At 40.9% G+C, this 14,796-nt stretch overlaps 1 protein-coding gene across 6 annotated transcripts in view; it reads right to left on the reverse strand.

Annotated features, from left to right (window-relative positions):
- The window catches only part of AFG1L (AFG1 like ATPase), a 251,746-nt gene that overhangs the window by 29,346 nt on the left and 207,604 nt on the right, over window positions 1-14,796 (reverse strand). For 4 of the 6 annotated variants that reach the window (XR_010336653.1, XR_002478506.2, XR_010336654.1 and 1 more), the window contains 2 exons: window positions 11,361-11,474; window positions 8,503-8,627 (listed from right to left, as the gene is read on the reverse strand). Coding sequence is in view for 2 of the 6 variants with exons in the window: in XM_021670497.2 (XP_021526172.2) it covers window positions 8,499-8,627; window positions 11,361-11,474 (243 nt within the window). In the remaining 4 variants the exon portion in view is untranslated. Of the gene's footprint in view, window positions 1-5,445; window positions 8,628-11,360; window positions 11,475-14,796 lie in introns of those variants that run through there. The other 2 variants (XM_021670497.2, XM_012438458.2) reach the window with 1 other exon arrangement.

The following is a 14,796-nucleotide window of genomic DNA, read 5'->3' on the forward strand; positions in this document are numbered from 1 at the left end:
CAGACATACAAAGAGGAACTGGTACCATTCGTTCTGAAACTATTCCAAATAATCCAAAAAGTGGGAATCCTTCCCAAATCATTTTATGAGACCAACATCATCCTGATACCAAAACCCGGCAGAGACGCAACAAGAAAAGAAAACTACAGGCCAATATCCATGATGAACAATGAACATAGATGCAAAAATCTTCAATAAAATACTGGCAAGCCAATTACAACAGCACATCAAAAAACTTATCCACCATGATCAAGTAGGATTCATCCCAGGGATGCAAGGCCGGTTCCATATATGCAAGTCTATAAATGTAATTCACCACATAAACAGAACCAAAGACAAAAACCACATGATTATCTCAATTGATTTAGAGAAGGCCTTCGACAAAATTCAACAGCCTTTTATGCTAAAAACCCTCAATAAACTAGGTATTGACGGAACGTATCTCAAAATAATAAAAGCTATTTATGACAAACCAACAGCCAATATCATACTGAATGGGCAAAAACTGGAAGCATTCCCTTTGAAATCTGGCACTAGACAAGGATGCCCTCTCTCACCACTCCTATTCAATATAGTACTGGAAGTTCTAGCCAGAGCAATCAGGCAAGAAAAAGAAATAAAGGGTATTCAATTAGGAAAGGAGGAAGTCAAATTGTCTCTATTTGCAGACGACATGATTGAATATCTAGAAGACCCCATCATCTCAGCCCAAAATCTCCTTAAACTGATAAGCAACTTCAGCAAAGTCTCAGGATACAAAATCAATGTGCAAAAATCACAAGCACTCCTATACAACAACAACAGACTTAAAGAGAGCCAAATCAAGAACGAACTGCTATTCACAATTGCTACAAAGAGAATAAAATACCTAGGAATACAACTAACAAGGAACATAAAGGACCTCTTCAAGGAGAACTACAAACCACTGCTCAACGAAATAAGAGAAGACACAAACAGATGGAGAAACATTCCATGTTCATGGTTAGGAAGAATCAATATCATGAAAATGGCCATACTGCCCAAAGTAATTTACAGATTCAACGCTATCCCCATCAAGCTACCAATGACCTTCTTCACAGAACTGGAAAAAACCACCTTAAACTTCATATGGAACCAAAAGAGAGCCCACATAGCCAAGTCAATTCTAAGCAAAAAGAACAAAGCAGGAGGCATCATGCTACCGGACCTCAAACTATATTACAAGTCTACAGTAATCAAAACAGCATGGTACTGGTACCAAAACAGAGATATAGACCAATGGAACAGAACAGAGGCATCGGAGGCAACACAACATATCTACAACCATCCGATCTTTGATAAACATGATAAAAACAAGCAATGGGGAAAGGATTCCCTGGTTAATAAGTGGTGTTGGGAAAACTGGCTAGCCATATGCAGAAAGCGGAAACTGGACCCCTTCCTGACACCTTACACTAAAATTAACTCCAGATGGATTAAAGACTTAAACATAAGACCTAACACCATAAAAACCCTAGAAGAAAACCTAGGCAAAACCATTCAGGACATACGCGTAGGCAAGGACTTCATGACCAAAACACCAAAAGCATTGGCAACAAAAGCCAAAATAGACAAATGGAACCTAATCAAACTCCACAGCTTCTGTATGGTGAAAGAAACAATCATTAGAGTGAATCGGCAACCAACAAAATGGGAAAAAATTTTTGCAGCCTACCCATCTGACAAAGGGCTGATATCCAGAATTTACAATGAACTAAAACAGATTTACAAGAAAAAAACAAACAAGCCCATTCAAAAAATGGGCAAAGGATATGAACAGATACTTTACAAAAGAAGACATACATGAGGCCAACAAGCATATGAAAAAATGCTCATCATCACTGGTCATTAGAGAAATGCAAATCAAAACTACATTGAGATACCATCTCACGCCAGTTAGAACGGCAATCATTAAAAAATCTGGAGACAACAGATGCTCGAGAGGATGTGGAGAAATAGGAACACTTTTACACTGTTGGTGGGAGTGTAAATTAGTTCAACCATTGTGGAAGACAGTGTGGCAATTCCTCAAGGACCTAGAAATAGAAATTCCATTTGACCCAGCAATCCCATTATTGGGTATATATCCAAAGGATTATAAATCGTTCTACTATAAGGACACATGCACACGAATGTTCACTGCAGCACAGTTTACAATAGCAAAGACCTGGAACCAACCCAAATGCCCATCGATGATAGACTGGACAGGAAAAATGTGGCACATATACACCATGGAATATTATGCAGCCATCAAAAACGATGAGTTTGCGTCCTTTGTAGGGACATGGATGAACCTGGAAACCATCATTCTCAGCAAACTGACACAAGAACACAAAATCAAACATCGCATGCTCTCACTCATAGATAGGTGTTGAACAATGGGAACACATGGACACAGGGAGGGGAGCACTATACACTGGGGTCTGTTGGGGGGAGTGGGGGGACAGCGGGGGGTGAGGAGTTGGGGAGACATAGCATGGGGAGAAATGCCACATATAGGTGATGGGGAGGAAGGCAGCAAATCACACTGCCACATATGCACCTATGCAACAATCTTGCATGTTTTTCACATGTACCCCAAAACCTAAAATGCAATAAAAAAGAAAAAAAGAAAAAAAAAAAAAAGAAAATGCTGTTACTTTTCATAATACTATTTAGGTAATATTTCATATGCTTATTGATATTTTTAAATGAATTAAATATCTAATAACTTCTCTGTTTGATTTTTTAATACTGAATGGTGATTATATTTATATTCTACCTGCATAAAAGCTCTCTGGGGTCTGCAAGCATTTTAAAAGTGGAAAGTGGGCCTGACGTGATGGCTCATGCTTATAATTCCAGCACTTTGGGAAGCTAAGGCAGGAGGATCACTTGAGCCCAGGAGTTCAAGACCAGCCCTGGCAACATAGCCAGAGCCTATCTGTATTTTTTTAAACATTTAAAAATTTAGCTGAGCATGGTGGTGCACACTTGTAGTCCCAGCTACTTGGGAGGCTGAGGTGGGAGGATCACTTGAGCCTCGGAGGTCAAGGCTGCAGTGAACCATGATTGTGCCACTGCACTCCAGCCTGGGTGACAGAACAAGACACTGTCTCAAAAAAAAAAAGAGAGAGACAGAGAGAGAAAGAGTCCTGAGACTGAAATGTTTGATAGCCACAGTGGAATTCCTTATCTTCTTCCAGCTCTAACCCCTTCTCTAGGCATAGTATCTCCTTTCCCAGAATTATTGTGAAGATTAAATATTTCAAAGTTTGTCAACCACTGTGATTCCAGTTCTTTGCCATCAACATATGGGGCAGTGCACCCTTGTGTGTGCCCCTACACCCACATCTTTCCTATTCCAGCCTCAAGGCCCATGATGACTTCAAAACGGGGGCTACAATTACTACTACTGCTACCAGGAGGGCTGCAGAGCACAGGGTTGGGATCCAGAAGACGTGTGCTTACTCGATGTGCTTGTGAAGCCACTTACCCTCTGAGCGCCTGATTTCCTTATGGGTAGCAAGATAATCACATCTCCCTTGCAGAATTGCTGTGGATGACAGATATGGTAGGAGCAAACGATCCTCCCACCTTGGCTTCCTAAAGTGCTTCATAAACTAGGAAGTGCTGCGTGGTTAGCTATTTTGACATTGTTAGTGTGGGTGGAGAAGAAATGCAGAGGAGCCTAGGTCTCCAGGGAGGAGAGGGGTGGGCACTGGGGGTACCTTTGTGTGTGCCAGTGTGCTGATGACCTGGGCTCCAGGAACCATAGCAACAGCCTCTGCTCCCTAGAAAGTGCCGTGGTCTCTGCATCAGGGGCCCAGAGTCAGGACCCAGCTGCAGGCAGGGCTCTCTGTGCATACTGGCTGCGTAGTCACAGGCAAGAGCTCCACAGCCTGCCTGATTGGTGGTGATCAACCCTGCTGCACCTTAGAATCCTACGAGGAACATTAACAAGTGCTGATGCTGGGGCCCACATCTGACTCACCTTACCTGACCCTGGAGGTGGACCTAGGCCTAGGATGTGCAGCATTGAGAACCACTGAACTTTTTTTCCCTGTCAGTTCATCCTGCTGACCACAAGATGGTGCCCTCTTTCTGGGAAATGTTTGATGTTCACCAAAGAATCAACAATCCATTTTTTGTATTCAACAATCCTGAAAACATGCATTTGAATTTAACAACCTTCTCCAGCATCTCATTAAGCCAGACCCATGTGTTCTTGGTGTCTAGCCATTTAATGTGTATCTTCTCCCTTCTGTTAGAAACCACTGGGTTGGAATGTGTCTTTGCATTCTTCAAAAGGCTATACCACAAAGCAGAGAGTAGGATTTATGATCATAATCATTAGTATTAATAACAACCAACATTCATTTAATCCTTTGACATTTGCAAAGTGCTTTTCACCAACAATCCTCATAGTAACTCTATGAAATGGGCATTACTGATTTCCACTTATAAGATGATACAGCTGAGGCTCAGAGTACTATCTTGGTCAAGGTCACAAAACAATAATGAGCAGAACTGAATTTTCCAATGACAGATCTCAAGCCCTTCCCACCACCTCATTAGAGACCAGCAGTCAACCACCAGGAGCCCAGAAACAGAAAGTATAGCCCTGAGATAGGAAAATTCTCAGGACAACCTCTGGAAGGCCCGCTAGGCAAGCAGGCAAGACAGACCGATGGCTCCACACACCACAGACGAAAGGCCAGCGGACAGGCATGTTGGACTGGATCGAGTGACCAGCTGGGGTAACAGTTGTGAGGGTCCTAGTGAGCTGCTGGACTGAGTCAGTAGACACTTGGCAAGAGGACAGATTTTACCATTTGTAATTTTCTGTACCAGGAAATGAACAGCTATATGCTAATAGTGAACATTAATCTTAATTCTGACTGTATAAGAAGTTATAAACTCATCTCCAAAGAAAATCCTTTCCTACAAGCAAGTGACATGTTTTGAGATTAGTAAATCTAACAAAGGTAATTTACAAGCTCACTTACAGACTTGCTGCAAGATAGATTCCCGTAACTGATCAGGAATCCGAATGTCAGGGACCCAGGCGCCCAATCCTTCTGTATGTTTTTAATCTCAGATAAAGCAGCCATCAAGTGTAGGTTCAAGTTACATGGACCAGCAATACTGTTTCCAGGACAGAGGCAATGAAATGGAAAATTTAATACATTAGTGCTTTGCTAATTTTATTGACTTCACTGTATATCTTAAGCAATTCAGTATTCTGTTTTAGATGTTTCCTGTGTCTCAGCTTCCCTGTCTATAAAATGATTATAATGGCACTTTATAATGGCATAAGACCTTATAAGGGCATAAGACTGTTATATGGCTCAAAAGAGTTAGTTTATAAGGCACATAGAACCATGCCCAGGACACAGAAAGCACCACGTGTTTCTTAAATAAATAAATGGATATGAGCATGTCCACTTATTTTACAAGTGAAACTTTAATTTTTTTCAATATTTCAACTAATTTTAAAATTATTTGCACACTTGTAACTACAGGAAATATACATTAAGAAGATTAAAGTATTGCCTTATTAAGTCCCATTGAAAATGCATAAATTTGATTAAAATAATACTACAATCTTTTTGGCCTCAGAAATAGGTTAAAAATTACTTAAGTCCATCCTGTTTTTCATCTCAGGATTAGTGTAGCAAATAAGCTCATACACTGCCTAAAGAAATATAAGAGAAGTGATCAGATGTTTCTTTTTCTTTTCTAAGGAAAGTTTTCCTTTTTTTCTGCTTGACCTGTTAAGTCTGGGAACTGGTGATCAGTTTGGAGAGCACCCTCAGCACATGGTGTTTTCTCCTGAGTCTAAAGACATTCCCCGTCTGGGTTTCGAGTTGAGTGGGAGCTTTCCACAGCAGTAGTCAGCTCAAACCTCCACCTCAAAGCATACATTTAAAGCATTTCAAAAAAAGAGCATTTGCTGAGAGACTTGTAGGGAGAAAGACGGGAATGCTGAGAATGTTAATAGGGGCAGGGCTTGGAAGAAAGACACACAAACTGAAATGTTGCTCTCCAATCTAGGGGTTGTTTTTCGTGTTGGCATTACTTTTCTTTCAGTGGAGCTACCATATTGTTTCCTGGTGATGGCTATTCTTGAAGACTTTTTTTTTTTCTTATTGCATGCTATTTTATGAAACAAACTTTGTAGATTTCCAGTCACCATGAAACTCCTTCCTCCCCTCCAGAGATTCAGCCAAAGGCTTCTAGCCCCGCTTTCTGCATAAACCCTTCTCCCAGCTCAGAGAGCTTCTTCCATTGCAGCCAATCCCACCAGGCCCCTGGAGCTGGGGAATGAGATTGCGGAATGGGGCGACAGAATTGGGTGCATGCTTTCTCAGAGTTTTTTTCTAAGGGTTTAAGTTCCTTCGTACCAAAATGACATTATAGGGAAGCTACACTGAGAATTATATAGGCTCCTGTGCACTGAACCAGTACCCTAGATAACATTATATGATTGTTTCTATGGAAAAATGAAATTTTGTTCCAAATACCTGACCTCAAATGAACTTTTATAACATAACTTGACAGGGGGACTCTTCTACATACGCTCACACTCAGGGACAGTTCTGTCTATCAGTCATGCTATCCGTCTGTCTGTCTATCCATTCACATGATTTTTTTTTAATTAAGGTACAGAATAATTACCAAAGGAATGTGAAAAGTAAAAGCTAAGATCCAAAATATCAAGTTAAACATTTTATGTTTACTGAGTTCAAATCAGTGGTTCTGTTGTAAATTTATCTTCAACTTCATTCACTGAGTTAAATAAATGGAACAATCTCTCTCTTTGTATTAATAGTAAGAGTAAGAGACAGTGTGGTATAAAACACAGTACATGAGTTTTGTAGTTGTAAACTGTGAATCTCAGGTCAAGCTACTTAACTTTTCCAAGCCTCAGTTTTCTTATCTTTGAACAGGGATGATAATATTCACTTTCTAAGACTATTTTTTTAACTGAGCTAATGTAAATACGTAGCATTAAATCTGGCACAAAGTGGTTATTTCCCATCCTTTCTCCCTATTACTTTACCTCTTTGGAATTACTGTGTTTCACTTCAATAAAAATACCTTTAAACCATGTTTAGTTTATAGAAGGCTTGATTTAAACTCTTCTCTCAGCTTGGGTACTCATCCATCTATCTGCTTGCCTTAATTAAGTTAATGTCTAAAATCGATTACTGAGATGGATTATTGACTAAGAAATTAAAGAGGGCCATGCCATGCCACAATAAATCTGCCAGGAGATGGCTGGAGTGGCCAAGACATAAAAAGTAATAATAAATAAATACAAACAGGTTCATAGAGCATACTTATGTTGACTATTGTAATCATTGAACTGACTCACCTATGCCTTACCTTCCCCCAAATGCTTAATTTTCACAAGACTTTGTGATTTTCTATTTTTTCTTTTTTTTTTTCACACTCATCCACAGCCGAAGATCCACTTTCTGACAGTAGTTAGTAAATTTCAGGTTTTACTCGAAGCAAGAAATGAGCTCAGTGAAGGACAACTTAGATTTCCTGTGAAGCAGCCTTGCCAAGCGTTCTTTCCTATTTCCTATTACGTCCATCTCATGGTAGTCGGCAGCAAGGGCAGGGCATGCTGCAGGGAGAGCAAGTGCCAATGAACAGCGGGAAGGAGCCTGCTGTCCACAGCGGTCCAGCTGGCCTCATGTAAGCAGGAGTCTCCTCTGCTGATGGAGTGCCTACGACTCTGACTCCCACTCCCCTCTCCCTGCCCACACTCTCACTGGTCCCCATTCCTGGCTGCAGAGTTGGTGGCTCTGCCTGCAAATCTGCCTGTTGGCTGTAATTTGACACTTGCTCTTTATTTGATCCTATCATAATTCTCAATTATTTTAAGAAAACTCTGTGACCACTTGAGATTAAGTCCTGCCTACTAACCTTGATCCCAGGGTTAAAATCATATTCTTTCCATTATGTAGAAATCCGAAGGCCTGTGAGATTTATTATCATTCATAACCAAAAAATAGTAATAATAATAATACATATAAGCCCATATACTAAAATATTATCCCCTTTAGTTTATATCAGATTGGAAAACTATCTTTGTTTTGAATTGAAATATAGGGCACATCCCCCGTTATAAAAGATGTATTTCTAACATGCCACCACCATGCAGCCAAAGCTTGGAGGCATCTAGACATCTTGCATTTACTTGTGTATTCAAGGTTCATTCAGGTGGTTTAACGTGAAACTAAAATGTCTGGTCCTACATTCGTCTTCAGGAATGATGATTTTAATTTCATGGTGCAGAAATAAGGCCAAATAAGAAAAAGCAGACCTAAAAAATGTTAAGTGTTTAACTTACTAATCCACTAGATCTTTGACAGCAACTTTAGATTAAAATGGTCCAGAAGATAAAGTGCATAATTAATGATGAGAAAATGATTCCTTCAAGTCCTAACCATTTGTCTGGAGTTTTATTTATGTGAAAGTGACAGTTACTTCTTGGTTCTGTCTCCTTCGTTCCAGTACTGTTCAGTCTGCATTTCCGTAAGTCGGGAAATCGTGCGCTGAAATGCAAAGATTTCCTCTTCTCCAGTAAACATGGAGAGTCCTTCTGCTGAATCCTGGTTATAAAACAAACAAATTAAATTAAAGCCATCACAAATGAAAATTTACAGAACCTAAGTATAGGTTTAAAAAAACTTTTTAGGCTTACAGGTTATATTAAAGCATTTTTTATAACTTTTTTTCATATACAATCCCTTAAATGAGGCTAGAGAGTCAACCAATTTAAACTAATAGGTAGTAAATACACCAAATTTTCAGAGAGAAAATGTAAAAGGGAAAACTGTCTCCAAAAGTATACACTAGAAATATGTAATGGCAAAAAAAACCAAAAAACAACAACAACAACAAAAACCAATAGTTCTGATAAGCTAGAAAGAGGCTGGTGCCAGCCTCCAGACAGGGTCCCAGTGCCTGAGGGGGAGGTCCTAAGGACAAACCTCTGAAGAGCCTTTTCCAAACCAACTCATGACTAAAGGAAGGCAAATGTGAATGAACAGTGGGTCCCAGGTTCTGGAGAATGCGCCTGGGATCTAAAAGCCAGGGCTGCTTTTAGTCTTCAGCTGCTGGGACAATTGATCCCACCATCTAGGACCAAATTGGGAAGCCCTGTCTCTGTGAGGCTGGTAACCCCAGACTGGTGATACCAACACAGACTGGTGACCACTAAGTGGGCTTGGAATTTTTCTCTCTTTTCTTAGGGATTTGCTAGTATGCTTTTTCAGAGAAAAATTCTGGATTCCTAAATCCATCTTCTCAACTAATCCACTGTGAACCTTCATGACCCTTAGGTCACATTCCCTGATTTCTTCATATATTATTGGCTCCATTTGATGAGCTTACTTTGTCTTGATACTAGGGGAATCTGAGACAGGGTCTCACTCTGTCACCCAGGCTGGAGTGCAGTGGTGCCATCTTGGCTCACTGCAACCTCTGCCTCCTGGGTTCAAGTGATCTTCCTGCTTCAACTTGCTTGTCCACTGCTCACCTCCTGCTGTTAGGCCTGGTTCCTAACAGGCCACAAACCAGTACCAGTCTGTGGCCAGGGGCTGGGGAGCCCTGATGTAAAGGACTTTAGAAACTGGGTTGATGTAGTTCAAGTGTATTCTTTCAAATTGTCAAAGACAATATTTGGATGTAAATATTGCCCCTGGAGAACCAACATTTCAAATGATCCCAGTGCAGAAGTTTATAAGCAGCTATTTATTTCTACACTGCTATGGTCTGAATGTCTGTGTCCATCCAAAATTTGTATGTTGAAATCCTAACCCATAAGGTGATGGTATTGGAGGTGGAGCCTTTGAAAGTTGAATAGGTCTTGTGGGTAGATCCCTCATGAATGGGATTAATGCCATTATAAAAGATGCCCCAGAGAGATCCCTCACCCCTTCCACCATGTGAGGTTTATACAGAAAGGACAGAGGCTTATGAAGTAGGAAGTGGGCCTTCACCAGATGCCAAATCTGGTACCCTGATCTTAGACTTCCCAGTCTCCAGAACTGTGAAAAATACATTTCTGTTGTCTGTAAGCCACCCAGTTCATGGTGTTTTGTTATAGCAGACTAGGAGATAAACATAGGTCTAAGTCATCATATTGCAAAGTTCACTTTTTAAATTGGCCTAATTCTCCCAAACTCCTGAAAATGCCTCATTTCTACTCAGGTCGATAAGTAAATATTTCCTTGTTCCAGATGATCTTTTACCTGTGGAACTGGAAGAATTGGGCTCCCCTCATAGGGTGAGTGTTGATAGTTGTAAACTTTTGACTAATATTTCAATTGTCAATAGCTGAGAAACACATCCTGTAACGTTCTTACAGAAGAAGAAAACGGAAAGTCACTTCTGGTTGGCCTGGGGTGAATCATCAGACTCCAAACTCCAGGAGAACTGGGCTAGCATCTGTTTGTTCCCTACAGAGTGTCCCCAGAACATGGCACCCACAGGCACTCCATAAATGTTTGCAGAATGGAGGTTGGGAGATTAATCACGGATTTCTTTTCATTAGCCCAGGGCCTTGCTAGGCACTCCATGGTCCTGTACTAGCCAGCCCACATGCTTAGATACTGTCTTATATAATAACTCTACAAATTCAGTAATCATTTAGAAAGAAATCCAGAAAGGGCAGCATGGTATAGCAGAACAAGGACAGAACCAGGCACAAGTGGCTTGGCATCCAGCTCTGGCCTGCCATTATTCAGCAGTGTGACTGTGGGCACCTTAGTCCACCTCTCTGGGCTTCATTTTTTTTTTTTTTTTTTTGAGATGGAGTCTCCCTCTGTCACCCAGGCTGGAGTGCAGTGGCACAATTTCGGCTGACTACAACCTCCACCCCCAGGTTCAAGCAATTCTCCTGCCTCAGTCTCCTGAGTAGTCAGGACTACAGGCACGCACCACCATGCCCAGTTGATTGTTGTATTTTTAGTAGCGATGGGGTTTCACCATGTTGGCCAGGATGGTCTTGATCTCTTGACCTCATGATCCACCTGCCTCAGCCTCCCAAAGTGCTGGGATTACAGGTGTGAGTCACTGCGCTGAGCCTGGGCTCCATTTTTATCACATGCAAAATGGAGCATTGGACTACATGACCACTAAGGTTCCTTCCACTGTAAGTTTATAACTTTCTATATTTAGTGATATTGAGAATGATACATTTGCTAAATGGGCTTATAGAAGAAGCAGCAAATCAATGGTTAACTATACACTACATTTCTTTTTCAAAATGTAGCCATGCATCAAACCAAAAACAATTAAGCTGTTTTATAATAAAAAGAGATTATGTTAATATTGCCTACCTGGCTCAGCCCCAAATCATCCATCAGTATTCTGCTTTGCTCCAACTCACTGTCATGATGTTGATGCAAAAATAAGCTTGATATAGGAGACGATGCAGAGCAAATTATACGCACCTGAAATAGAAGAAAATGAGTAATGTGTTACTCTTTACATTTCACAAGTTGAAGGTAAGAAAAATCTCTCACAGAAAAATAATCTGTTTTTCACATACAGGAGCTTGGATCTTTGCTTTTAGGATGTCCATATTTTTTTCCTAATTGTTTATTTCTTTAAAGTGGTGTTTTAAAACTGCATAGTACTTTTCAGAATATTTCCACACAACTGATACCACCGTGAAGTAGGGCACAAAGGTTTTTGGGGAGACTTCAGGGTTAGAGAGGAGTCAGCTCAAGACATCAGCCTAGATTTTCAGTTCTTAGTCCAATGCTTTTTCCATTACTGCTCTGGTTTGAATGTTTTTGTCCCATCCAAAATTCATGCTGAAACTTACTCCACAATGTAACAGGATTAAGAGGTGTGGCCTCTAGGATATGATTGAATCATGAGGCTCTGCCCTCATGCATGGGATTCGGTGCCCTTATAAAGGATTTGATAGAGTGAGTTCACCACTTTTCGCCTTGCATTCCTTCCATCATGCGAGAACACAGCACTTGTGCCCTCTGGGGGATGCAGCAACAAGGCATCATCTTGAAGCAGAGAGTAGCCCTCACCAAACAGCCAAACCTGCTGGTGCCTTGATCTCAGACCTTCCAGAACTGTGAGAAATAAATTCCTATTATGTATAAATTACCCAATCTGTGGTATTTTGTGATAGCACCACGTACTGGCTAAGACGATTACTCGCTGATGTTGACATTTATACCCAGCTGTGTGAAGCTGGTCTGTGCACCTAAGATGCTCCCCAGAGACACTATAAAGAGGTTAGTTACCCTTTTGCTGCACAGCAGACTCTAAGTTCAGTGCATTGCTATTCTAATTAGGCCAGTGAATGTCCAGGATCTACATTTATATCAGTATCCTGCTAGGACATTCTTCAAAAGGACTAAGCTTTACATTAATATCTCTTGATTGCTTCAGTATTTGAGTGAGTGTTCATATGTGATTGAATATTGGAAACAGTTTTTATATCTTTTATATCCACTAGTTTAAATACAAAACATATTCTTCTCGATGTTTAAAAAGTCCTGAATTTGTTTTCAGGATTCATAGCTATCTTTTAAAATAATTATTTAAATAATAATACAGTAATACTTAAAAATCATATGTTGACATTTGAGACTAGATTTTCTATACCAAATGGCCTTCTACCTCCTCTTATAAGTTATTTTAATCATCAAAGACACTTTTTCATTATTTACATGGGAATATCCTTATTTCACCAATCTCCATGAATACATTCTAGAATAATGTCTGTTTAATGCTCCCAATTTCTGAAATAAAATGGTTTTGACTACACTTCAATAAAGAGTGTAATCTCTAAATGTGTGATTTACTTAGAGGGAATGTTAGGAGGGTAGTTTGAATATTTCATCATATTGCCAGATAAATCCTTTTCTCCTTTAATTAAGAAGTGAAAAGGTGGAGGTGTGGCAGGATTGCAGGGTGGGACTGAGGGATGGGGGCCATAAGCTTTCTCTCAGGCATTCCCAGCTGAAATATAAAAATAATGAGTTTCTCAATCCTCCACTGTAAGAGCCATCCTACTCATGCTCCTCCACTGTTTCGTTTTTTTAGCCTAATCCTAAAAAACAGCAGCCTCCAGGCCCCTGTCCTTCTTTCTGCCCCTGCCCTCCCCACCATTACTGCAGAGTGGAGTCTGTGGAAGGCAACCACTCACAGCTGATGGGCCTCCATCCCCTAGCTCTGCGTCCTCAGCCTCCTGCCTCTCCACATGATCACATATGTGTGGATTCCGCGGGAATACGCAGCAACTTTTGATCACACTCCCTTAGGTGGGCTTCCCTCAGCTTCTGCGTCAGAGCCACACTTGCTGCCTTTCACGCTCATCCCGAGGCCTTTGCTGCAAACTCCCCAGGCTGGTTACCCCTTTTCGTTCTGTGCATAGAGTTCAGCCCTCGCTCCTCTTAGTATTTATAAGAAGCACCTGGGAAACACGAGAACATGCAGGTTCCTGGCCCCATGCCTGATATTCATTTGCTGGGGTGGGGATGGGTGAGCTCTGGAATCTGGATTTTGAAGTAGCCAAGATGGTTTTGCCACAGGTGGCCCTCAGAAGATTTCCAACCCCATTGATCAGGGGTGTGCTCTCCCCTGCTAGACTCTCACAGCACCATATGCCTCCTTCTCTAAGCGGTCATCCCACAGTGGTGATTTTACACTGAGTTCTGTGGAGGTCTGATCCACGTTTATCTGATACTAGGCTATCTAAGCTCTACGAAGGGAGACACCATCTAGCTTTACTTGCCATTGAATTTCTAGTGCCTGGCATGATAAGGCTTATAGAATGAATGAGCAAATACACTAAATCCTCACCTCTCCTTCCCAGCAGATTCTGTTGCTTATCTCCTTCCCACAAAGTCTCTTCAATTTAGAATCACTGCTCTATCTAATTCTGTGCAAAGAATAGGGAGAAAAAAACTGTATCTAATGGTAAAATAATATTTAAATTAATTCTAATTTCCAATTGTACTTTTGCTATGAATCTATATTTACGGATACATTCTATCAATAGCTCACCTTTATTGAGAGCTTACTATAAGCCAGACAACATTCTTTGTGCTTTACATGCTTGTTTAATGCTCACAACAACTTTAAAAGTACCATTATTATTTCCTTTTTCTAGCGAAGGCAGTTGAAGCACAGAGAGATTAAGATGGTCTTTAGGATAGACAGCCTGGCCCCAGGGCCCACTCTTGAACCACAAAGCTATGCTTCCTTTGATGAATGGGCAACGGCTTGTCAATTCACGCTAAAATATATGGATTAAAAACAAACAAACAGGATGGTACAATGCTAGTTACTGGGGTTTCTGGGTCACAGGGAGAGAGAGAGCTTCAATATTCAGAAGGGTCCTCTGGTCATTCATTGATTTGTTCTTTCATTCTTCTTCTTTTTTCTGAGAGATAGAGCCTCACTCTGTTACCCAGGCTGGAGGGCTAAGTGCAGTGGCATGATCATGACTCACTACTGTAACCTGGAACTCCTGGGCTTAAGCAATCCTCCTACCTCAGCCTCCTAAGTAGGCAGGATGACAGACCCATACCATGACACATAGCTAATTTTCTTATTTTATGTAGACCTAGGATCTTGTATTTGTCCAGGCTGGTCTCGAACTCCTGGCCTCAAGCAATCCTCCCTTGGTCTCCCAAAGTGCTGGGATGATAGGTGTGAGCCATCACACATGGCCTGCTCATTCATTAGTCTATCAATACAATCATTTATTCAAGCAACAAATATTTCTTAAGCATTCAGTCT

Source organism: Aotus nancymaae, unplaced genomic scaffold (genome assembly GCF_030222135.1).
Source record: "Aotus nancymaae isolate 86718 unplaced genomic scaffold, 86718_ANA_hifiasm-v0.15.2.pri h1tg000040l, whole genome shotgun sequence".
In the NCBI taxonomy this organism is placed as follows: domain Eukaryota; kingdom Metazoa; phylum Chordata; class Mammalia; order Primates; family Aotidae; genus Aotus; species Aotus nancymaae.